The sequence below is a fragment of the Culex pipiens genome, chromosome 2 (assembly GCF_016801865.2).
Source record: "Culex pipiens pallens isolate TS chromosome 2, TS_CPP_V2, whole genome shotgun sequence".
NCBI lineage: Eukaryota > Metazoa > Arthropoda > Insecta > Diptera > Culicidae > Culex > Culex pipiens.
In genome coordinates, this window is record NC_068938.1 from 206,679,171 (window position 1) to 206,704,746 (window position 25,576).

Here is a 25,576-nt window from a genome sequence, read left to right on the forward strand (position 1 = left end):
GTTTGAAATCCCATAAACTTAGCTTTGGATGGTCCGACTCGAACTGAATGAGGGAGGATATCTTAACTAATGAATTTTGCAATTTAGATTAGAGCGTCGCCGAAGGCATTTTAATTAAGATGAGGGTGACTTTTTGGGAATGGGTGATGGGAGTGGAGCTGATTTGATTGCGATTTTTACTGCGCTATTTTGATACCAAAGATGAATAACAAATTTACGAACACAGCTTTCCATGGAAGAAGTATTCATAAAACTCAGAACTTTTTTTTTCAACTTAAAAAAAACAATTCTTTTTTTTACATTTTTGTTTTTTTTTTCATACTTTCATGATTTTTCAACATCACTGATAGCATCTTCAAAAACGTCACAATTGCCCTCGGTTGAAGTTGATTCTTTCAAAATTTTGAACACTTTTGACTCTTTAGAACATCTCGCCGTTGCACTCCTCAACTGCTCGTTCTCTTCTATGAGCTTCTTGAGCACCCCCAACAGTTTCGTTCGCTGAGCCCTGCATCGCTGACTTTTCCTACTCAGACTTCTAATTTCGTCCTCTTGCTGGCAACACTGGCGTTGTTTATTGGCCAGTGTTTCGAAAATCGCGTCGAATCGTTGCTGTTCGGCGTCACCTGCCTGAAAATTTGTTATAAATTTTAACGTACTTTTATTTCATATTGGAAATTTACCCCATCAAGTCTGCTGAACTCATCGCAACGTTCTTTGAACGTTTCCTTACAAGTTTTTATAATGTTGAGCATTCTTTTGCGAACCTCATCCAGCGCGTCCTCCGGTTTATCCACATCCAGTGGGATAATCACTTCATTTTGCTGATTTGTCTGCTCAGTTTGAGTATTTCCCGGTTCAGTCATATCTTTGAGATTTTGCTCAGCAGTTTGTAACTTTGAAATTTGATCGTCTTTCTCAGAAATCAAACGTTCTTTTGCTGCCAAATCGAGCTGAAATTTTGGCTAAAAACGCCAAATTTAAACAAATAATTGAAGAGTTTCTATAAAATCTTAACAAAACCATAGTTTTCCTCAGTTCCCGAATTTTATCTCCCAATCCAAGGGATTCCTGCTGCAGCTTAAGAATAAGCTGGTCCTTATCGTTCAGCCGTTGTCCCTCTTGCATTAGCTGCCTCTCGAGGGCTTCAATTTTGAAGTTCAGTTTGCGATTCTCAACAAGGACGGCATTCTTTTGGGCTAGCTCACGTCGTAGCTTCGCTATGGTGAGCTCTGGTTCGTCACATGGGGTGATCCTTGCTGCTTGGAGGTAGTGACTTAGCTGGAATTTTGGTTAGATAATGTAACTTCTAATTTTAAAGGTCCAACGTACCTCATCAATGACGTTCTTTTTCTGTTCTAAAATCGTCTTTTTAGACGATCCTTCTCCTTCAAGATTTGTAGTTTCGATTACTTTCTCTTTATTCAATTCCAGCTTTGTAGAATCAGTCCCCTCACTTGGCGGACACTCCTCCTTGATTTTCTCACCATTGCTGGATGATTTTGGCCGCAGCCTTAGAATGTACTGCGGAACCTTGCCCAAAGCGTGCATTTTCGGGGTCGATTTGGGTCGGTCCTTTACAGCGTTGTTGGTGGTCTTAAGTTTTGGAATTTTGCTCGCAGACTTGCTGGCTTTTTCGGAGGGGCCATCGGGAGCACCGGAATTGATCTTGAGCGGTTGATTGGCTTTTGCTAGTGGAGGTAAAATTTACCTTTAATAAAAAAAAAAAACATCTGTGTCAAAATGGGTAATCTCTAACCTTTCAAACCAGAGTTCATTCTCAAAGTTAAAAATGAAAATGATAACAAGCACAAGGGTTTCCAGAAGCGTTTATTACTTGCCAGTCTGCCAATTAATTACTCAAATTACTGGTCCAAAATGATTAATTACATAAATTACTTAATTACTTTTGACTGCGATAAAAAAATAATTTAATATTAAATAAATTTAAGAATTTATTTCTACGATTCTAAACTAAATTATTTATAAAAAGCTCATTCGATAGCACTTTTAAAAATAAAACTTAATAAAATAAAATAAACACACTCTATATCAAGCGAGAAACAGACAATATTTTTTTGTTCAAAGTCTTAAATTATGCTTTTTATTTTATTTTTGTACCAATCTGGATATTTTGAATTTCGCATATAATTTTTATTGAAAATAGCAGAATATTTCACTAATGTTAAGTTTACATATTGAAAATCGTTTCCGAGCTACACAGAAAAAAAAATGATGGTAATATTCATCAGGAAATGGTGACAGATTTTGTGGCAAAATAAATGATAAATTTTACCCCAGAAAATGATGAATTTTCATCAGTTTTTGATGAATATTCATCAGGTTCACATTTTTACAAATTTTTTATGTAATATTACACAAATAAAGAGGTAATATTCAACCTACCAAATTTTCAACATTCCAAAATTCAACTTTTTTTTTCTGTGTATAGGCAATCAACGTCCCCCATTAGAAACGAAGTTGACTAGTATATTCCTTTTTGTCTACAAGGAGTTCGCCGCCCTGGTCTTCTAAGTGTTTGAGTACGGCACGGAGCGACGGTGCCGGATACCCATATTTACACAAAAAAAAATTAGAGCGCCCACCGCGGGATTCGAACTAGCAACTTCTGGATTGTGAGTCCAGTGCGCGGTCCGATTGATCCACACGGGCGGGACATTAGAGGGCGCTGAAACTTGGGGTGAAGTTTACATGATATTCTAAAGCGATTAAACTTCATTTCATTATAAAATTGACATAAGTATTTAATTATATTGATATGAAAAAGACTATTTGTTTTACGGCCAATTTAACCTAGGTTTATTATCTGATAAGAAATTCCATTATGTTTCACGCTTCAATCAACCAAACCCTTATCAATCATTTGCAAAAGAAGATGATTTAAGTTGACTTACGTTTTTTTGAAGTCATGTTTAGGCCGTTGCAAATATTTTTCAAAGTTTAAGGGACTGTAAATTTCTAAAGATTATGAAAAAATATATAAAAAAAACTTATTTTTATTTTTATTGATTTTTGAATGGCTATCACTTGAAAACTTTGCTTTTATCAATGATAATTAAGTACATTTTGGTTTTAAATATTTGATCCACATAAACGTCAAATAATTTTGACTGCCTATTAGGCCGATGCAAATATTTAAAAAAGTTTTTGTCCCTCGGCCCTGGCCAAGGTCAAGGGGGGGGCAAAAAAATAAAAAAATATAAAAATTTTAATAACAAGCCATAGTCTTCACATTTAAATGAAAAAAGTGTTTTAAAATGCATTTTACACTAGTTCAGTTGTTTTGCAATCATTAGTTTTCAAAAAATCTAAGATCTGACAAAAACAAAAATTGTATCGAAAAAAAAAAATTTGAATCGAAAATTTTCAAAAAATTTTAAGAATTTTTAATAAACCCAAACATGCTAAAAATGATTTTAAACGCAGGAGAATGTATTTTAATTTGATTTCAGTTGGTTGCACTTGAATTTTCATTGAAATTTTGAAGTTTATTGTAAAAATATTTTTTTTGCCCCCTGATTTTTCGGGCCAATTTTGAAGGGGGGGGGTGACAAAAACTTTTAAAAATATTTGTACCAGCCTTAGAAGGGAAAACATAAAAAATTAATCAGTTCTAATGTAATTCTTGCAAAAAGTTTCTTATTTTTACAATTGTTTAATAAAAAGTAATAGATTTTGGATTCACAAAACATTTTTCACTAAGTAATATATCATGGCGTTGACTTTTGTTGTTGTAAATTTTTGTTGTTGTAAATTTTAGGAAAAAGTTTTAGGAGAGAACTATGGTCGATAAGGTCTTCTACATGCAGAACCAGTCTTTTTTTAATCTTTGTATTTTTTTAAATCTTCGTGTGACACTATTATTTGAAATAAAAAAATACTGTTATAAAAGATTATGTATGAAAGTAAAAAAGTTTTGTTGAAGAAGCACAATGAAAAAAATACTTTAATCACTCATAAATTACTGTAATTACCAATTAATTACTATAAATTACTCTAATTACCATGAATTACTAAGTAATTAATGAAATACCTAATTACCAGCTTAAAATCAAAGTAATTATTAATTACTTGCCAGTCTGAGGCCTTGCTGGAAACCCTTGAACAAGCAAATTAAAATGACCAAGAAAGCCAACATTCTCAAAGTCTACTTTGTTGATTTTTTTTAAATTTTGGTAGGCTGTTGTCTACCTTTCTTAAAAATAGTCTGAAATATCAAGGGGCAGCAATTTTTTTTTTAAATGAAAACTTCAGTGTAATTTTAAGTCAAATCAGCTGAAAACAGGTGAAAATGCATTCCCTTACGCAAGGGAATTGAAAAAAAAAATACTTAGAAATAACACTGAACTCATTCCTAACATGTTTGAGTTGATTTAAAAAATTAATATAAGTAAATTTTCAATGTTCATTGTACAGATACCACAAAAAAAATTCCTACTAAAAAAGAGTAGTAATGACTTTCAAATAAAAAAGTTTGCTTAAAAAATCAAAAAATAATAAATTTAATTTTTTACACAAAAAAAATCGTTTACTCAATATAAACATGTGTATGACAATATATTCCATCTTTTGAGCTATGGCACAATTTGGTTAAATTCATTCGGCAGTATTCCAAGAATTACAAAAATGATGATTTTTGAAAAAGCGAAAAAAACGAAAAATTATCAAAATTTGTGTCGATCTCTCGAATAAAAATTATAATTATCAAATCAATCCTAACATTTGAAAAGGCCCAACATCAACCACATCAAATAGAAAAAAAAATTTCGATTTTAGTCATTGATGATCGGACTTATATTTGCTTCGTAAACGTCTCTTTTAAGGTGGTATTTTGGTGATGTAGAGAAAACCTCGTTGAGTGATTTTTCTTGCGGAGTCTATATCTGAGAAATTATTAGTCCAAGTATTAATCTGTTAATCAAACTTATACTAACTTTTCTGATATTATCGGAAAAAATGTTTTCAGAGATGGTCAAGCTTGTTCATGACTTTAACAGGGAAATTGTTTTTTGCAAAAACAAAATCAATTTTTGGTGAATATAAATCGAAACCGATAACGAAATTTATGTTAAGTGTTTTTCGATTACAAATTTATTTTTTAACAAAAAATAAAGTGATTTTTTTTTCAATTTTTGTTCACGTTTTTAAAAAATCATGAATTTTTCGAATAATTGGCAACACAAAATATGGCATTTTTGACAAAATGTTAAAATGGATTTTTTAAAAGGTTATTTTGGTGCAAAAGCTCTTGTTTATGTGCACCGTCAAAAGTCCAATTTGAAAAAATGGGTTATTTGTTTTAGAGTACGATGATGTATTTTTTTTCTGAAAAGTCCTGATCAATACTTTCACTTTTTACAAAGACACTAAATCGTTCTGAAAATCCATTCTCAAGAAACATATTTTTAACTATTTGAATAGCTTTTTTGTATGGACAGCTGCCAAAAATTGTATGGACGAAATATTGAGGCAAAATTATTTTTTTGATAATAGAAACAATACACGCAAAGTTTCATCCAAATTAAAAAATACAAAAAATAAACTTCTTCTAAAACTGCTCATTGTATGAAGAACAGCTCAGTTTAAACATTTTATTTTTTTTTGATTTTTTATATTTTTTTTTATTTTGCCATTTTTTTTATTTTTTTTTATTTTTATGCCTTTGAAATGATTTTCTAGTAGCTCAAATTTTATTGATTATATTATACTTGCTATGCTTTTGGCAAATAATGACAGTATTGTTGTTTTACAATCACGTTAAGCGGTAGTTTTGAAAAGTGTATATTTTTTCATAACCGTTAATGTTTGTTTGAATTTATAGTATAAATTCTAGAAATAAACATTAGTTAGCATTTATTGATACATTATTCGGCACTTGTTCTAGTTTTTGTTAATTGAACTTTTTTGATACAATATAATTATTTTTAAATATTTTTTTTTGCTATTTTACTTTTATGTTGAATTGCTTGTGTTTTGCAGATGCAATCAAGAGCTTAATTTTTTCGAAGGAATCTGTCTTGTGGAGCTTTCATAATTTTTCTTTTGAATATTAAGAGACACAATTCAAATTGGAAATTGATAATAAAAAATTTCAACAATTCACTAATATATTTTAAAGCGAATATTGAATGAAATGGAATTTTTTAAAACTCTTCGGAAACTCATAACAGGATGAAACATTCTAGAATTGCTCAGGTCCTTTTGGCTTCTAGATAAAAATAAAAGATATAAATTTCCAGGTTTTATTCAAGTTGTTGCTGAAATCAATTTATCGGTAAACTTTGTTCAATTTTAGATACCAAGAATTCAAATTTAAGCAATGTTTTGGGTAATCACCCCATTACACCATATCTCACCATCTTTTTCATTAACGATGACCACGCCGTGCAACGAACCGCGTTGGGTCTAATTTGACACTTCCGGAGTTTCCTGCTAATCTATCTCCATTCCCCGTCCATCTGGCCAACCGTTATTACAAATCTCATTATCTCCCTACCAGAAAAAAAACAACGTGTTCTAATTTCCAAGTGCTCGCTTTGTTCCACCACTCTGAATTAGCGCCCCCTTTTTAGACCCTCAATTTCCGCGCACGGTCATAAACTTGCAGCCACATCCAAAAACATCGAAAATAGTTTGATGAAAGCTCGAGGAGAATCACGCGATCAGAGTGCCACCATAGTGTTCACCTGCGAATAAATTTGGTGATTTCTAGCAGCACGAGGGGGCTAAAACAAATAACAAATTATCCAAATTTATGACCCTCGTCGACCAGGAGCCCTTAGAAAACGAAGCTAAGTTGGCCCGTGTGCACCTGAGCAGAACAAACACGTGAGCTAATTTCACGAGGGGGTGAGCATTTATGATTGTGGTTATGTCTGTGGGTGAGTTTAATGCCCTTTCTTAAAATGTGATGACATGGAAGTTTTACGTTTTTTTTTGTTTTTTTTTTTCAAACCGCCTTTTTCAAACAAAAAATTGAATATATTTCTTTTTATGAAGTTCTAGATTTTTAAAATGTTATTATAAATAAATGTTGAAAAGTTTCCATTTCAAACTTAAGATGATGTTGGAACAAATAAATCATGTTTTGATTAAAGGTTCAAAACGTTAAAAACCCACCCTTAATTTGGCAACTCTTCATGCGAATAAGTAAACATTAATTTACCCTTGAACGTTACACATAACCAACCCTCAAAATCACCCATTAAATACTGGCACGATTTCCCTGCTTCATGATGAACGTCACGATTGGGTTCACTACTGCCTCCAACGTGGAAAGCTCTTTTCCAGCTGTCTTGCTGTGTACTCCCACGCCCACGTCCCAACCCACTTCGCACAGTCCTCTGAATTGGTTGCAAGTTATGAGTGCAAACAAATAAACATTTTTCAATATTCATATCCCGTTGCACACTGCTGCTGCTGTTTTGAGTACATGCTCTTCGAAACACTCTTCAAAAGAAGAGGTAGTTTGAAAGATTTGTTATATCTAAAAAAATAATTTAATCATTTTAGATTCTAACTTTAACAAAATTAATTGTTTTATTAGATTGTTTTTAACAAAACATGGTTCAAATTTTAAAACAACATTTAAACTCTCTCAAACCGCACTTTAACAATTTGAAGCCAACTACAATTCACTAGCAGCAACCCAACCCCAAAGCACAAATCGGTGCAAAATGGGAGGTTGGTTTTGTACCGCAACTATTCTCAAAAACCAACCCCAATCTCTTATGTTTCCAACCCCTCCTCCAAAGCTCACCCACACAACAAATAATACTGCATATGCACTTCGGTGTTTCCCACCCCACTCCCCTCACCCTGTCCAAGAACCATATCTCAAACCTTTCACTGCCAGCTGCCGTTTGCTAGTTTACTTGTGTTGTAGGTGGTTTTCCTGCCCCCTTTTCCCTTGTTGACTCCCAACTCATGCACTTTTCCACCACCCACACACACCATCCTTCCGTTGGGATCGATGTTTGCACTCACTTTAAAGGTGGAAAATATCGACTACTTGTTTGGGTGCATGTATGTTAGATGAATGTGTGTGTGTTTGCATATAGTTATGGACTCTATCAAATACACACTTGCCGTAATTGGTTGGGGTGTTTGCTTAGGGGGTTCCTTGGAGTAAAAACGTTTATATTTTTAAGATTTTTTGTGAGAAGTTTCAATCAAGCTGAATTTAAAAAATAAAAACTGTAGAAAATTTAGAAGACATCAAAACCACCCTACCAAGAAACCATTCCACCTAGGACTGTTTTATTCAATAAACTTTTCGTTTATCGTGCCCGTGCCTTATTTATGAACGGAAAGATCCCACCGTCAGAGTGGCGATGAAGGGGTATAGAATAGAAAATGTCGTGTGTTGTTGCCGAGTAGGACTGTTTTCATTGTTGGGAAAAGATTTATTTAGGTGGTTGGTTTGTTTGATAGTTCTGTAATCAAAATGAAAATCTAAATTTAAAAATAATAATAATACTATTCTGGAACTGTGCCTCAGGATAATGTTGATTTTTACCAAATATTGACAGACATAACACTCTCTTTCAATTTGCTTCTGCTACACACAATAAGTCTTATGATAATTAATATATTTTTTGTTGTCTCCCGTCCTTTTCAAAAGTATTCGGGAATAAAATATTGTTGAAGAATGACAAAAATAGTTTTTTTCGATTATTTTTATTTGTTTTTATTTTAATTTTAACAAAACGCACTTTCCCAAATTCCATATTATTTTTTTAAATTGGATTCTTTTTTAAATGTTTCAGAGGACAAAAACCGCAATTTTTGAGCCATAGAAAAGTATGGTCAAAAATTTTGCCGCCGAATCATGTGTTTAAAAAAATTGAAACATTAGAAATTTAACTCGAAGAAAAAAATGTTGCCTTCAGTTTTCACTATAAAATCAAATTTGAAAACTAAAGACTTTTGGATAAATTGCATGGTTTTGAAGATGTAGTCCGTTAAAGTTTAATTCTAACTGAAATTTTTTGAAAATGTCCAGATTTGGATTTTCAAAATTGTGTCTATGATTGTCCATTCCCGAAAATATTTTTTTTAAGTTTAGCAAAATTCTAATAAAATTGCCCAAGAGACATTGGAGATTGGATCCCTGATTGCTGAAATACAGCAAATAAAAGAAAAAATAACTAGAAATCTTAAGGTGACACGGAACGCCGGTTCTTGGACAACTTCTGGGCAACCGACATCAATTTCTGAACTCGACAGATTCTGATCGTCTGCAACAAACAGAGCTTGTTTAAGTTACGACGTTTTTCTTAAAGATGCTTAAGAAAAACTTAAGAATTCCCGTGTCACCTTATTTTTTTCTAATCTCACCCAAAAGCCCTTTATTTTCTAGTACCAATATATCAGAATCTAATAGTTCTTTTTTCTATGTTAAAAAATTAAACATTTGAATTAAAAATTTGATTTAAACGTTAAAATAATCTGATTTACTCGAAAAAAAAAAAATTCAATTTTGGAATTGGAACCAACATTTCAAAAAGGTGAAATATTCTATTTTACGCCAAAAATAATTATCCGAGTAGAATTTATATATTTTCCAAAAAATTTGTATTTTTTAAAATCATAATTAAACATAAACAAGTTTCGGTTTTTTACATATCAAAAAATGTCTTAAAAATAAAAATGTATGCGTTGTGAGAAATTGATTTGCTGTAAAATACGACAATTTTTTCCGTGTACCAATTTTCTCTGAATAGTCCTCATTAATATCTACAACTTTGCCAAATTCACCAAATCGATCAGAAAATTCCTTCAAAAGACACAAATTTTCTAATATTTACGTTCCATTTTTGTATTGATAGCTTCCAGAGTTGTATGGAGACTTGTATGGTTTAACCAATGACACCAAATGGCTTCTTTGGTCATTGGGAAGGCCTCCAAAATGTCTGAGCCAAATAAAGAAAATACAAATAACAACAAAAAGGCGCGAAATTGGCTGATTTTGTAAAGAATTGCTCACTTGACAATGTTGAAAATATATAAAAAATGTGGGTAGGTATTAAAATAAATAAATTGTTCAATATTTTATGTTAATTATGACCGTGAAAACCCTGCCCCTAAGCCAACTATTCAAATTTTTGGCCCTTACAGGGCAAATTAGTTGTTCGATCCTTACCAATATCAAGCCAAAGTTTTATCATTTCAATAAAAGAAGTTTTGTTAAATTAGCGTTCTGCAGAGATTTAAAAAAAATCTTCTTTCATACAAAACAGTCATGAGAATATTCGAAAATCTGCTCCTCAAGAAGGGATTTTCTGATCGATTTCGTGACTAAGTGTAGGTTATTATTTGAAAAGTTACGCGGAAAATAAAATATCCCGATTTTTTTTTGTTTGATAGCCGTATTAAAAATTATATGTTTCAGGTAACTCAAAAATGCATGGTGCAAATTTGGTACCGAAGCTTATACTAATAATTATAAATGTCAAATTAATTTGCAATCCAAAAAAACTGAACTAATTTTTTGATAAAGTGCACCGTTTTTAAATTAAGATGAAGATGATATTTTGCCGGGAACCGTGGTGTAGGGGTAAGTGTGATTGCCTCTCACCCAGTCGATCTGGGTTCGATCCCAGAAGATCCCGGTGGCATTTTTCGAGACGAGATTTGTCTGATCACGCTTTCCCTCGGACAGGAAGTAAATGTTGGCCCCGGACTAACCTAAAAACAAGGGTCCTGATTTTCGGTTCAATGAACAGAAACCACTCACTTATCGCCTATCCATTCGTCACCTATTCCAACCCGCTAGCATTCATGAGCGAATGAGACTCGCATCCATCCAGCGAGTGTCCCGAACTGTTCACTCAGCGAACAAATACAACGTAAAGATATTTGCCTTCTCCGCCGCTCGACGACACTCACACACTAACATGCTCAGCGAAGAGCCATTCTCACAAAATGCCAGCGCGGCAGTCTTTTTGTCTTCACGCCCTCAGTTTGCCATCAATTTGATTTTTTCTTGGTGGAAGTGTCTTTGAATGGTGTCAATAATGTTATGAAATCAAAATAAATGCACAATTTAATTGATAACATTGATTTTAGGCAACCCAAATTAATAAGTATAATGCAGCGCATCACAGAAAAAATGTTTTTATTTCAGAGTGATGGGTGACGTTCGGCCTGCCTGAGTCGTTTGCAGACTGAGCCGATCAGAGAGAGATGGAGAGTAGAAGAGAGAGTGTTCGGGAGCGAATGGTGTGAATGTGACGAACGGTAGGAATTCATCAGTGCAGTATCGCGTCGCCTGCTATTTGTGCTCGCGAATGGAGTGGTTGATTTCACAGTTCAACAAAAAATCAAATGTTTCTTGTCTCTGAGACGAGAATATGTGTTCCCAGTAGATTTTTGCCTGCTGAATCCGAATCCGGGTCCAGAATTTCTCCAAATGGTCCCAATTTTGAGATACACCCGTTTGAAATGTTAGTTTAGGCCAAAATTAGCTACTTTGTCGACTATTTTACAAAAGAACTATTGAATAAACAAATAAACCAATACATGTATCTTAAAGTTCAAGTTTTCCCCATTCTGAAACCCCCCTGGTTTTTAAAATTTGATTGTTTCTACGCATATTTATAGCCATTTTAATATTAGAATTTGACTTGCATGCAAGTTGGAAAAACTTGAATGAGAACCAACTGAAAATATAATTTTAAAATGGCTATAAATATGCGTAGAATCAATCAAATTTAAAAAAACCAGGGGTGTTTCAGAAAGGGGAAAACGTGAACTTTAAGATACATGTATTGGTTTATTTGTTTATTCAATAGTTCTTTTGTAAAATAGTCGACAAAGTAGCTAATTTTGGCCTAAACTAACATTTCAAACGGGTGTATCTCAAAATTGGGACCATTTGGAGCAATTCTGGACCCGGATTCGGATTCAGCAGACAAAAATCTACTAGGAACACATATACTCGTCTCAGAGACAAAATCTTGTTGGACTGTGTTTTGAGCAATCAGGACCCTTGCCGAAAAAGGTTAGGTCGTTAGCTCAGTCCAGGTGTAGGAGTCGTCTTCCTGGGTCCTGTCTCGGTGGAGTCGCTGGTAGGCAGTTGGACTAACAATCCAAAGGTCGTCAGTTTGAATCCCGGGATGGATGGAAGCTAAGGTGTAAAAAGAGGTTTTCAATTGCCTCAACAATCAAGCCTTCGAACACCTAGTTTCGAGTAGGAATCTTGCAATCGAGAACGCCAAGGCAATGCTGTAGTGCGAATAATTTAGATTTTTTTGATGATATTTTGCAATAAAAATTGTCATTTTTTTTTGCAATTAAAAAAATCTCTATAAAGGAAAAGCATCCATACAAAAACTATTTTCGAAAAGCTGATTTTTTAAATAAGTTGAGCAAACTGCTGAATAAAAGCCTCCTGAAGGTTAAATTTGGTGCAAAATGAGTGATTTTCAAGATGTTTTTAGTGTCGTATAATTAGCCCTCATTTTTCAACTCACGATATCTTGAAAACCTTTTTAACGATGTGTTTCGTACAATAAACTTAAGATAAACAATTCGGCAAGTCTGATATTTGGCACCGTTTAATAAAGGCTCTTTGCTGGCACTTTGCGGGGTCAACCGAAACATTTCATCGGGGGGTAAAAAGTAACTTTTTCATGTTTTTTATAGACTTTTAAGGGTTTCCGTTAAAAAAAAGTCGCTGAAAATCGATAGATTCATTCATATTCATAAAGGCTCTTTGCTGGCACTTTGCGGGGTCAACCGAAACATTTCATCGGGGGGTAAAAAGTAACTTTTTCATGTTTTTTATAGACTTTTAAGGGTTTCCGTTAAAAAAAGTCGCTGAAAATCGATAGATTCATGAACATATTCATAAAATGAATATGCCTTGAGAGACCTGAAACTACATTTTTGACTTCCAATAAAAAAAATACATTTACCTGATTTCTTTAATTTTTAATCTTTTTTCAGATTTCAAATTACAAAAATAAACAAAATTTAGTATAAGTTAAAACTAACAATCTGATCACAAAACACAACAATGTTTTTGCAACAAAGAACCACAAAAGCCTATGAAGCCAAAACTAGTCACAATCGTTAGCCAAATTGCACAAAAAACGACTACTGCCCCAATTTGTGCTCGCTCAGGGTGTAGTCGTAGCCATTTCTAGAAATTAATTTTCTGAAGCACCGCATTTATTGCATCCATGGACTTTGGTGGGTCCACGTGGGCTTCATCCGTGTGGTGGAGAAGCCATCTGCCAGCAAAGCGCTCCAAAATAAAGGTATTATTACGTCTCTAGGGGAGGGTGACCAACAATTGTATACATTTTTGTTCGATGTAGCCAAATTCGAACCAAGTGACCCTACACTGTTGACACGATTGTCCTGTCGTTGGCCCCAAAAATCCTGGAGGCCAACTGCAGAAGCAAAAAAAAAAAAATCAGTTGTGCCCAGGGTTGCCAGGTTGCCAGATAAATCTGGGAATGCCAGATTTTTCAAGTGTCAGCCAGAATAAAGATTCATCCTTCTCAGTGCCAGATATTGACAGATATTGCCAGATTTTTCACTTTAAGCCCATTTTGTACAACTTTTTGATTAAAATGAAAAAAATTAAATGAAAATCAAAAATATTAGAATGTGTTTTTCTTAAAGAAAAAGTATATTCTTCCTTTTTTAGGCATAAAAAACAGTTAAAACATCTGAATTTTACAAACTTTTGAATTCATTCATATCCTCCTCCATCTTTACCATTAAGATTTGATAGATTTTCGTCTGCCAGATTTTTCCAGATTTTGGATCGATACTTTGCCAGATTTTTTAAATTTTGACCTGGTAACCCTGGTTGTGGCAGCTGTGGACACGTGTTCGCCAGCAAAATTAGTAGCCACGCACGCACTACAACTAGTACGGCTTTCCGGAGGGTAGTCCGGAAGCCTTGGTCAGGGCCAGATTTACGATTCCCAGGTCCTGACCAACAGTTGCAGAAGAAAGAGACAATAACCTCGAATGAGCTGGCGTCGGCTGCTGCTGCTGCTTCGGGAGAGGACTGGCAAGAGCTGGATCACAAATTTAATTAAAATTCACTGAAGGCTGCTGCCGGTGCCACGTCACATTCATCGGTTCCGGAAGTGGCTGGTAGGACTCGGAAGGTCGCACACAAAACCATGAACCACAGATTTGTGCGATTTCCGGGTGGGTTGTGGTGCGGTATGGACGTGTTGGCAGGCAGAAGTTATTAGACAATGTGTGTTGTCGGCAATAAAAATACTATGAAACTTTGTGAGTAATCCACGGAATTGAAGAAAAAGTTGTCACGTTTTGAAAAAAAAAAACAGTTAACAAAAATTCAAAAATAGTTTTGAAATCTCTGCCATTTTTCGTTACTCCGAGCAACTCCAAGCTTGCTGATCTGACAGCTCTTTCGCTCCAACTGCCAACAACACGCGTAGCAGACATTACAACTCGGCTCCGGTTGGTCGATCAAAGGGTGGCCTCTTCAAACCATAACTTCGTCATGTTGGATTAGCCCTCCTAGAGCAGGTTCCGCAGAATAAACGCAGTTTAACTTTTCGGGAAGGAAATGAGCACAGCTCAACTCAACTCCAGAGCCAGCGACAAAGTTCCAAAGTCGTTTGCTGCTGGAACTAGAGTGTCGTCAGCTGGCTGCTGCTGTCAGGCGTTGCAGGCCATTTCCAGTCGCAATGCTGGCGCTGGCAGCGAACGGGTACCAAGTTTTATTTTTTAATTAAATTTTATGGCCCTGGCACTAGTAGTGATGCTGCTGCTGGTGCTTTCACTAGTGCTAGGTTGATGGTGGTGAATCACTTGCATGTGACAATGTATCATTTTTATCTACTCCGGTTAGTGTTTTATGATAAAGAGACATTTTGTTTTGTGATAAAGTAGTTGTTTGAAATGAATACTTAAAGGAATTCTAAATTGACATAACCTTGAACCTTCACTACAAAAGTGTTGCTTCCGTCCGGTAGTTCTCACGTACTGGCCACTTGGCCCAGAAATAAATAAAATCCAATTTGACCATCTGGTCAGCAGCTGAAAATGAGACGAAACCAACAGAAGAAGAATAAAAAGTGTGTGCGTTTCGCACTAAATTCTGTCAATTTCGAATTCCGTTCACGTGTGGACCGAAACGATCCATCACGACCGTCTTTACGGCCGACTGTCCTCCGGATAACGTCCGGTCTGTCCATGGACGTGGTTTGCAGATGACCAAGTTTTTTTTAAGGTTTTAGTGCGATGGGATGCCGTGACTAACATCCCAAGGAATTAAATTGTTCAGTAGGTTGATCTGCTAAAAAAATGAAAGAAGTTTTCAAAAACTGAAAAAAACATAATAAACACAAGTATAACTCAGACTCTAACTATGATTCTGACTCTAACTATGATTCGGACTCCTGACTCCTGACCAGAGCTGAAAATGTCAGGGGTCCTGACGCGAAAATCGGCGACGCATACACGAATTTTTCAGATCCATTCACTGAACCGCAAAACCGTGACATAAACAAATCCGACTCAGCCGTGAGTGCCCTAGCTCACTGAGCAGCTGCAATGCGAGGCAGTAGTCGACCAACGCTCATTCGACGTTGCACGCACACACATAAAGAAACAAGTTTTTACACAAAAAGTTGGTATTTATGCGTGGAAATGTAATTTTGAATATAAGTTATGGTTGTTTTAAGTGTTTTGTACAGTCTAGAACCATTCAATAGTTTAAAAATAGTCAAAATAGTGTTTAGAGAGGATATTACGAGTCAGTCATACGACATGAATTGAGTGAGTGTAGCTCATTTTTTCACGTCTCTCATTCTCCAGCAGCCGACCGGCACGAGTCAGGCGGCAGTGGTTGAACGGACACAGTAGGCTTACAGTCAGATGCTAGCAGTGAACTGACATTTTGGTTTGCTTCATGTGTACGCTGGGTTGGAAACATTTTGCAGGCCTGCTCCTGACTCCTGACTCCTGACTCCTGACTCCTGACTCCTGACTACTGGCTCCTGGCTCCCGGCTCCTGGCTCCTGACTCCTGACTCCTGACTCCTGACTCCTGACTCCTGACTCCTGACTCCTGACTCCTGACTCCTGACTCCTGACTCCTGACTCCTGACTCCTGACTCCTGACTTCTGACTCCTGACTCCTGACTCCTGACTCCTGACTCCTGACTCCTGACTCCTGACTCCTGACTCCTGACTCCTGACTCCTGACTTCTGACTCCTGACTCCTGACTCTGACTCTGACTCTGACTATGACTCTGACTCTGAAAAGATACACTTACAACCTAAAATGACGTCGACAAGAAATCAACCAGAACCAGAAGCCATCGCCACGATTCAACCATAAATAATTCAAGCCGGGGCACCACTGGTCATCCCTTTTCCCAAAGATATCCCTCGGGGGGGATCTCATTTTCGGGTTCGATGTTTGTAAAGTAATAAAATTAAAAGTAAAAGCCAAACCCGGTGATGCATGTCAAGCAGCAGCAGGAAGTGACCAGCGAGGGTTAAAGGATCACGTCCACATTTTTTTATTTGTTGCTCCCTTTTTGGGCAAGTTTTATTAGCTGCCGCTAATGAGATGTCCCAAGTTTAAAGGTCGCCGGTTTTTTTTTCACCCTCTTGCAAGCGCAACCCGTCGGAAATTATTAGCATATTTCTGTAACTTTGCAAACTATTTTATTACCGCGTGGCTTCTTGGAACAGATGTCCAACGGTGACCCTTAAGCGGGTGCTGGAATGCATCCCAAGCGGATTCTGGGCGCGTAAAAAAAAGTGGGTATGAAGGTCGCACAAAAAAAGCTCTTTGCTCGCTGCAAGACAAGTTCATTATCAAATTATGAAATTGTTTATGAATTTTTATTACGAATTTAAGTGGCTCGCCTCGGAGGGGGAAGTTTGCTCGAGAGGGTACGTGCTTTCTGCGGTAAAAAGTGCTTGAGTAAATACTGGCAGGAAATGTTCTCAGTTGAAAAATAAGAAGATTTTTTTTCATTATATGTTTTTTTAAATTGACAATATGTCACAGTCGAAGTCCAGATCGGCTTCTTTTTCATTTCTTAGATTTTTTTAAAGTTATTTCTGTGCAGTTTTAGGAGTTCATGTTGAAATGGGCCCGAAAAATCGAAGGCCAAAATAATGATTTATGATAAACTTCAATTTTTTATGAAAATAGAAAATATATTCGACTAAAACTCGTTTTTCCTTAATTTTCCTGCTTTCATATTTATTGTTACTTTTGCGTTACTCTTTGTTTCGTCATTCGTGTCTGTCACGTGTGACGATGAACGGCTATGAAGGACACAGCCAACTTTTTCAAAACTTTTTTTTTGGTAGAATCGCAATAATTCGTGATGGTTACATACAAACCCCATATGTTTACATATCATTTTTTGTAATTTTCTATTCTACAACTTTGTAGAACATTGTTACACTCTAAAAAATAACCCTGCAAAGCTAGAAGAAACAAGAAATTTTAAAATGAAAAAAATTGTTATAAGTGAAAAAGCAATGGTTTTTTTTTTAATGAAAAATAAGTTTTTTCGATATTTTGCGTCCAATTTTACATAAAAGATGGGTCGGGGCCACTTTTCCCGATTTCGTTTGAGTTGGTAGAGAATCACCCGTATATTTCCGGTATCAGATATCGCACCACCACCACTACCACCAAACTCTAGCGCAAAAGATGCTCTTGTTCAGTCTCCTAAAACAAATCAAAAAATTACAAAAAAAACCCGATTTAATCCCACCAGAGGTGAGATAGAGCCTTTCTTACTAAAGAATATAACTTCTCTCAATTCACAACATCGACTTGATACAAAAAATCTTATGAGCAAGGTTTTTATTAATGATGTGTTTTCTAAAAGAAATTGAAAACACAATTTTCACCTATCGAATATTTTTAATCGTACAAATTCTTAGCTTCCAATGCGCAAAAGACGACACACACCGCGGTTTTGGTTTTCTAGTTTTGGTACGAGCCCAAAAACCGAACAAAGCAGGCGCAAAGCAAAACCGAGTTAACCGCACAGTGGGAAGCTTGCCATTCAGCGTCTACGAAAGTGAGAGAGTCAGAGATAGATATTTTTACAACCGCACCACTACACACTCAATCGCAATACCTTAGGTAGATAGCCATTGGCGTCGCGAGCATTGAAAACTTTGAAAACGATATAAAGCTTAGAAGCTTCAAAAGCTCCTATTGGAATCCAATGAACTCTGTTTAATAAAACGACACGACAAATGAAGCCTACTTAAAGGCGATTTTAGGAGCACACGGGAAACAAATTGATTGTACCCGGATGAATGTCCTATGTCAAAAAAGTTTTTGCATTAACATTGGACAGTTATGCAAAAACGGACAGAGCAAAAGAAACCGAAAAGCTACGATATCTTACATGTTGAAGGAAACATCGGTAGACAAGCTACTACGAACGAGTATAAGTCGAGCCGAAACATATGCGCCAGCATTCTCGCGCCAGTATTCGAAGCTCAACTTGACAACTTGGCGACTTGGCGACGAAGCGTCGAAAATCGATGCAGTGTGATTTTTTAGCGATTTTTCGGTTTAAAATTCATGCTGAATCGACATATTTACGAAGCTGGAAATGACGTCCTGGCTTAAAGTAAAACCTATACCTTTCTTTAGTAAGAAAGGCAAAAAGTAAATCGTTCTAAAAATTGATCGGGATTGCCGATCGATGTCAAATTTGTTTCAGATGCTCACTCATGGTCTGTACTATGAATGTAGCAAGAAATTTCGAATAAAATCAGAAATGAAAAATGTTGGCGAAGGTCACCAGGTGGGCTTTTACCTTTTTTTAGGGATTTTGTTTCTTATGGTAGGTCAATCAAACGGCTCTAACTCCGGAACCATATTATGAATCTGGATGAAAATTTGGGAGGTTGTAGAGCTCGAAAAATGCAATTTTTGAGATAAATAAAAGAAATGAAAATGAAAAAATTGGACCATATTTTCATTTGGAAACTGTGTATTTTCTGGAAAAGTCTGGCCGCATCCGAAAACAGATGGATAATTCGAAATTTGCGCGGCAACTCGCCCAGGTTCAGCACACTAGCTTTCATCTGCATTTAGGAGAATCGAAATCGGATTTATGGGAGCTGAGAACGGCGCGACACAAAATTTTGCAAAATTTTACCACATACGAACATCACTCGACCTCCACGGAATTTATTTTCTCAAAATTCGAGGGTTCGAGATAGACGAGTTCTATCAAGGTGAATCGATAGAGCGTCGAAAATCGATGCAGTGTGATTTTTTAGCGATTTTTCGGTTTAAAATTCATGCTGAATCGACATATTTACGAAGCTGGAAATGACGTCCTGGCTTAAAGTAAAACCTATACCTTTCTTTAGTAAGAAAGGCAAAAAGTAAATCGTTCTAAAAATTGATCGGGATTGCCGATCGATGTCAAATTTGTTTCAGATGCTCACTCATGGTCTGTACTATGAATGTAGCAAGAAATTTCGAATAAAATCAGAAATGAAAAATGTTGGCGAAGGTCACCAGGTGGGCTTTTACCTTTTTTTAGGGATTTTGTTTCTTATGGTAGGTCAATCAAACGGCTCTAACTCCGGAACCATATTATGAATCTGGATGAAAATTTGGGAGGTTGTAGAGCTCGAAAAATGCAATTTTTGAGATAAATAAAAGAAATGAAAATGAAAAAATTGGACCATATTTTCATTTGGAAACTGTGTATTTTCTGGAAAAGTCTGGCCGCATCCGAAAACAGATGGATAATTCGAAATTTGCGCGGCAACTCGCCCAGGTTCAGCACACTAGCTTTCATCTGCATTTAGGAGAATCGAAATCGGATTTATGGGAGCTGAGAACGGCGCGACACAAAATTTTGCAAAATTTTACCACATACGAACATCACTCGACCTCCACGGAATTTATTTTCTCAAAATTCGAGGGTTCGAGATAGACGAGTTCTATCAAGGTGAATCGATAGAGCGTCGAAAATCGATGCAGTGTGATTTTTTAGCGATTTTTCGGTTTAAAATTCATGCTGAATCGACATATTTACGAAGCTGGAAATGACGTCCTGGCTTAAAGTAAAACCTATACCTTTCTTTAGTAAGAAAGGCAAAAAGTAAATCGTTCTAAAAATTGATCGGGATTGCCGATCGATGTCAAATTTGTTTCAGATGCTCACTCATGGTCTGTACTATGAATGTAGCAAGAAATTTCGAATAAAATCAGAAATGAAAAATGTTGGCGAAGGTCACCAGGTGGGCTTTTACCTTTTTTTAGGGATTTTGTTTCTTATGGTAGGTCAATCAAACGGCTCTAACTCCAGAACCATATTATGAATCTGGATGAAAATTTGGGAGGTTGTAGAGCTCGAAAAATGCAATTTTTGAGATAAATAAAAGAAATGAAAATGAAAAAATTGGACCATATTTTCATTTGGAAACTGTGTATTTTCTGGAAAAGTCTGGCCGCATCCGAAAACAGATGGATAATTCGAAATTTGCGCGGCAACTCGCCCAGGTTCAGCACACTAGCTTTCATCTGCATTTAGGAGATTCGAAATCGGATTTATGGGAGCTGAGAACGGCGCGACACAAAATTTTGCAAAATTTTACCACATACGAACATCACTCGACCTCCACGGAATTTATTTTCTCAAAATTCGAGGGTTCGAGATAGACGAGTTCTATCAAGGTGAATCGATAGAGCGTCGAAAATCGATGCAGTGTGATTTTTTAGCGATTTTTCGGTTTAAAATTCATGCTGAATCGACATATTTACGAAGCTGGAAATGACGTCCTGGCTTAAAGTAAAACCTATACCTTTCTTTAGTAAGAAAGGCAAAAAGTAAATCGTTCTAAAAATTGATCGGGATTGCCGATCGATGTCAAATTTGTTTCAGATGCTCACTCATGGTCTGTACTATGAATGTAGCAAGAAATTTCGAATAAAATCAGAAATGAAAAATGTTGGCGAAGGTCACCAGGTGGGCTTTTACCTTTTTTTAGGGATTTTGTTTCTTATGGTAGGTCAATCAAACGGCTCTAACTCCAGAACCATATTATGAATCTGGATGAAAATTTGGGAGGTTGTAGAGCTCGAAAAATGCAATTTTTGAGATAAATAAAAGAAATGAAAATGAAAAAATTGGACCATATTTTCATTTGGAAACTGTGTATTTTCTGGAAAAGTCTGGCCGCATCCGAAAACAGATGGATAATTCGAAATTTGCGCGGCAACTCGCCCAGGTTCAGCACACTAGCTTTCATCTGCATTTAGGAGAATCGAAATCGGATTTATGGGAGCTGAGAACGGCGCGACACAAAATTTTGCAAAATTTTACCACATACGAACATCACTCGACCTCCACGGAATTTATTTTCTCAAAATTCGAGGGTTCGAGATAGACGAGTTCTATCAAGGTGAATCGATAGAGCGTCGAAAATCGATGCAGTGTGATTTTTTAGCGATTTTTCGGTTTAAAATTCATGCTGAATCGACATATTTACGAAGCTGGAAATGACGTCCTGGCTTAAAGTAAAACCTATACCTTTCTTTAGTAAGAAAGGCAAAAAGTAAATCGTTCTAAAAATTGATCGGGATTGCCGATCGATGTCAAATTTGTTTCAGATGCTCACTCATGGTCTGTACTATGAATGTAGCAAGAAATTTCGAATAAAATCAGAAATGAAAAATGTTGGCGAAGGTCACCAGGTGGGCTTTTACCTTTTTTTAGGGATTTTGTTTCTTATGGTAGGTCAATCAAACGGCTCTAACTCCAGAACCATATTATGAATCTGGATGAAAATTTGGGAGGTTGTAGAGCTCGAAAAATGCAATTTTTGAGATAAATAAAAGAAATGAAAATGAAAAAATTGGACCATATTTTCATTTGGAAACTGTGTATTTTCTGGAAAAGTCTGGCCGCATCCGAAAACAGATGGATAATTCGAAATTTGCGCGGCAACTCGCCCAGGTTCAGCACACTAGCTTTCATCTGCATTTAGGAGAATCGAAATCGGATTTATGGGAGCTGAGAACGGCGCGACACAAAATTTTGCAAAATTTTACCACATACGAACATCACTCGACCTCCACGGAATTTATTTTCTCAAAATTCGAGGGTTCGAGATAGACGAGTTCTATCAAGGTGAATCGATAGAGCGTCGAAAATCGATGCAGTGTGATTTTTTAGCGATTTTTCGGTTTAAAATTCATGCTGAATCGACATATTTACGAAGCTGGAAATGACGTCCTGGCTTAAAGTAAAACCTATACCTTTCTTTAGTAAGAAAGGCAAAAAGTAAATCGTTCTAAAAATTGATCGGGATTGCCGATCGATGTCAAATTTGTTTCAGATGCTCACTCATGGTCTGTACTATGAATGTAGCAAGAAATTTCGAATAAAATCAGAAATGAAAAATGTTGGCGAAGGTCACCAGGTGGGCTTTTACCTTTTTTTAGGGATTTTGTTTCTTATGGTAGGTCAATCAAACGGCTCTAACTCCAGAACCATATTATGAATCTGGATGAAAATTTGGGAGGTTGTAGAGCTCGAAAAATGCAATTTTTGAGATAAATAAAAGAAATGAAAATGAAAAAATTGGACCATATTTTCATTTGGAAACTGTGTATTTTCTGGAAAAGTCTGGCCGCATCCGAAAACAGATGGATAATTCGAAATTTGCGCGGCAACTCGCCCAGGTTCAGCACACTAGCTTTCATCTGCATTTAGGAGATTCGAAATCGGATTTATGGGAGCTGAGAACGGCGCGACACAAAATTTTGCAAAATTTTACCACATACGAACATCACTCGACCTCCACGGAATTTATTTTCTCAAAATTCGAGGGTTCGAGATAGACGAGTTCTATCAAGGTGAATCGATAGAGCGTCGAAAATCGATGCAGTGTGATTTTTTAGCGATTTTTCGGTTTAAAATTCATGCTGAATCGACATATTTACGAAGCTGGAAATGACGTCCTGGCTTAAAGTAAAACCTATACCTTTCTTTAGTAAGAAAGGCAAAAAGTAAATCGTTCTAAAAATTGATCGGGATTGCCGATCGATGTCAAATTTGTTTCAGATGCTCACTCATGGTCTGTACTATGAATGTAGCAAGAAATTTCGAATAAAATCAGAAATGAAAAATGTTGGCGAAGGTCACCAGGTGGGCTTTTACCTTTTTTTAGGGATTTTGTTTCTTATGGTAGGTCAATCAAACGGCTCTAACTCCAGAACCATATTATGAATCTGGATGAAAATTTGGGAGGTTGTAGAGCTCGAAAAATGCAATTTTTGAGATAAATAAAAGAAATGAAAATGAAAAAATTGGACCATATTTTCATTTGGAAACTGTGTATTTTCTGGAAAAGTCTGGCCGCATCCGAAAACAGATGGATAATTCGAAATTTGCGCGGCAACTCGCCCAGGTTCAGCACACTAGCTTTCATCTGCATTTAGGAGAATCGAAATCGGATTTATGGGAGCTGAGAACGGCGCGACACAAAATTTTGCAAAATTTTACCACATACGAACATCACTCGACCTCCACGGAATTTATTTTCTCAAAATTCGAGGGTTCGAGATAGACGAGTTCTATCAAGGTGAATCGATAGAGCGTCGAAAATCGATGCAGTGTGATTTTTTAGCGATTTTTCGGTTTAAAATTCATGCTGAATCGACATATTTACGAAGCTGGAAATGACGTCCTGGCTTAAAGTAAAACCTATACCTTTCTTTAGTAAGAAAGGCAAAAAGTAAATCGTTCTAAAAATTGATCGGGATTGCCGATCGATGTCAAATTTGTTTCAGATGCTCACTCATGGTCTGTACTATGAATGTAGCAAGAAATTTCGAATAAAATCAGAAATGAAAAATGTTGGCGAAGGTCACCAGGTGGGCTTTTACCTTTTTTTAGGGATTTTGTTTCTTATGGTAGGTCAATCAAACGGCTCTAACTCCAGAACCATATTATGAATCTGGATGAAAATTTGGGAGGTTGTAGAGCTCGAAAAATGCAATTTTTGAGATAAATAAAAGAAATGAAAATGAAAAAATTGGACCATATTTTCATTTGGAAACTGTGTATTTTCTGGAAAAGTCTGGCCGCATCCGAAAACAGATGGATAATTCGAAATTTGCGCGGCAACTCGCCCAGGTTCAGCACACTAGCTTTCATCTGCATTTAGGAGAATCGAAATCGGATTTATGGGAGCTGAGAACGGCGCGACACAAAATTTTGCAAAATTTTACCACATACGAACATCACTCGACCTCCACGGAATTTATTTTCTCAAAATTCGAGGGTTCGAGATAGACGAGTTCTATCAAGGTGAATCGATAGAGCGTCGAAAATCGATGCAGTGTGATTTTTTAGCGATTTTTCGGTTTAAAATTCATGCTGAATCGACATATTTACGAAGCTGGAAATGACGTCCTGGCTTAAAGTAAAACCTATACCTTTCTTTAGTAAGAAAGGCAAAAAGTAAATCGTTCTAAAAATTGATCGGGATTGCCGATCGATGTCAAATTTGTTTCAGATGCTCACTCATGGTCTGTACTATGAATGTAGCAAGAAATTTCGAATAAAATCAGAAATGAAAAATGTTGGCGAAGGTCACCAGGTGGGCTTTTACCTTTTTTTAGGGATTTTGTTTCTTATGGTAGGTCAATCAAACGGCTCTAACTCCAGAACCATATTATGAATCTGGATGAAAATTTGGGAGGTTGTAGAGCTCGAAAAATGCAATTTTTGAGATAAATAAAAGAAATGAAAATGAAAAAATTGGACCATATTTTCATTTGGAAACTGTGTATTTTCTGGAAAAGTCTGGCCGCATCCGAAAACAGATGGATAATTCGAAATTTGCGCGGCAACTCGCCCAGGTTCAGCACACTAGCTTTCATCTGCATTTAGGAGATTCGAAATCGGATTTATGGGAGCTGAGAACGGCGCGACACAAAATTTTGCAAAATTTTACCACATACGAACATCACTCGACCTCCACGGAATTTATTTTCTCAAAATTCGAGGGTTCGAGATAGACGAGTTCTATCAAGGTGAATCGATAGAGCGTCGAAAATCGATGCAGTGTGATTTTTTAGCGATTTTTCGGTTTAAAATTCATGCTGAATCGACATATTTACGAAGCTGGAAATGACGTCCTGGCTTAAAGTAAAACCTATACCTTTCTTTAGTAAGAAAGGCAAAAAGTAAATCGTTCTAAAAATTGATCGGGATTGCCGATCGATGTCAAATTTGTTTCAGATGCTCACTCATGGTCTGTACTATGAATGTAGCAAGAAATTTCGAATAAAATCAGAAATGAAAAATGTTGGCGAAGGTCACCAGGTGGGCTTTTACCTTTTTTTAGGGATTTTGTTTCTTATGGTAGGTCAATCAAACGGCTCTAACTCCAGAACCATATTATGAATCTGGATGAAAATTTGGGAGGTTGTAGAGCTCGAAAAATGCAATTTTTGAGATAAATAAAAGAAATGAAAATGAAAAAATTGGACCATATTTTCATTTGGAAACTGTGTATTTTCTGGAAAAGTC

The 25,576-nt window shown here is 36.1% G+C and overlaps 1 protein-coding gene across 1 annotated transcript; it reads right to left on the reverse strand.

Moving 5' to 3' along the window:
• Positions 1 to 309: 309 nt before the first annotated feature.
• LOC120429204 (uncharacterized) lies at positions 310 to 1,778 on the reverse strand. The gene is made up of 5 exons (XM_039594414.2): positions 1,760 to 1,778; positions 1,333 to 1,691; positions 1,024 to 1,281; positions 684 to 953; positions 310 to 630 (listed from the first exon to the last, which is right to left on the reverse strand). Exons 1-5 carry the CDS (start codon positions 1,776 to 1,778, stop codon positions 325 to 327), a joined length of 1,212 nt encoding a protein of 403 aa, XP_039450348.1. The 3' UTR covers positions 310 to 324.
• Between the last annotated feature and the right edge of the window lie 23,798 nt (positions 1,779 to 25,576).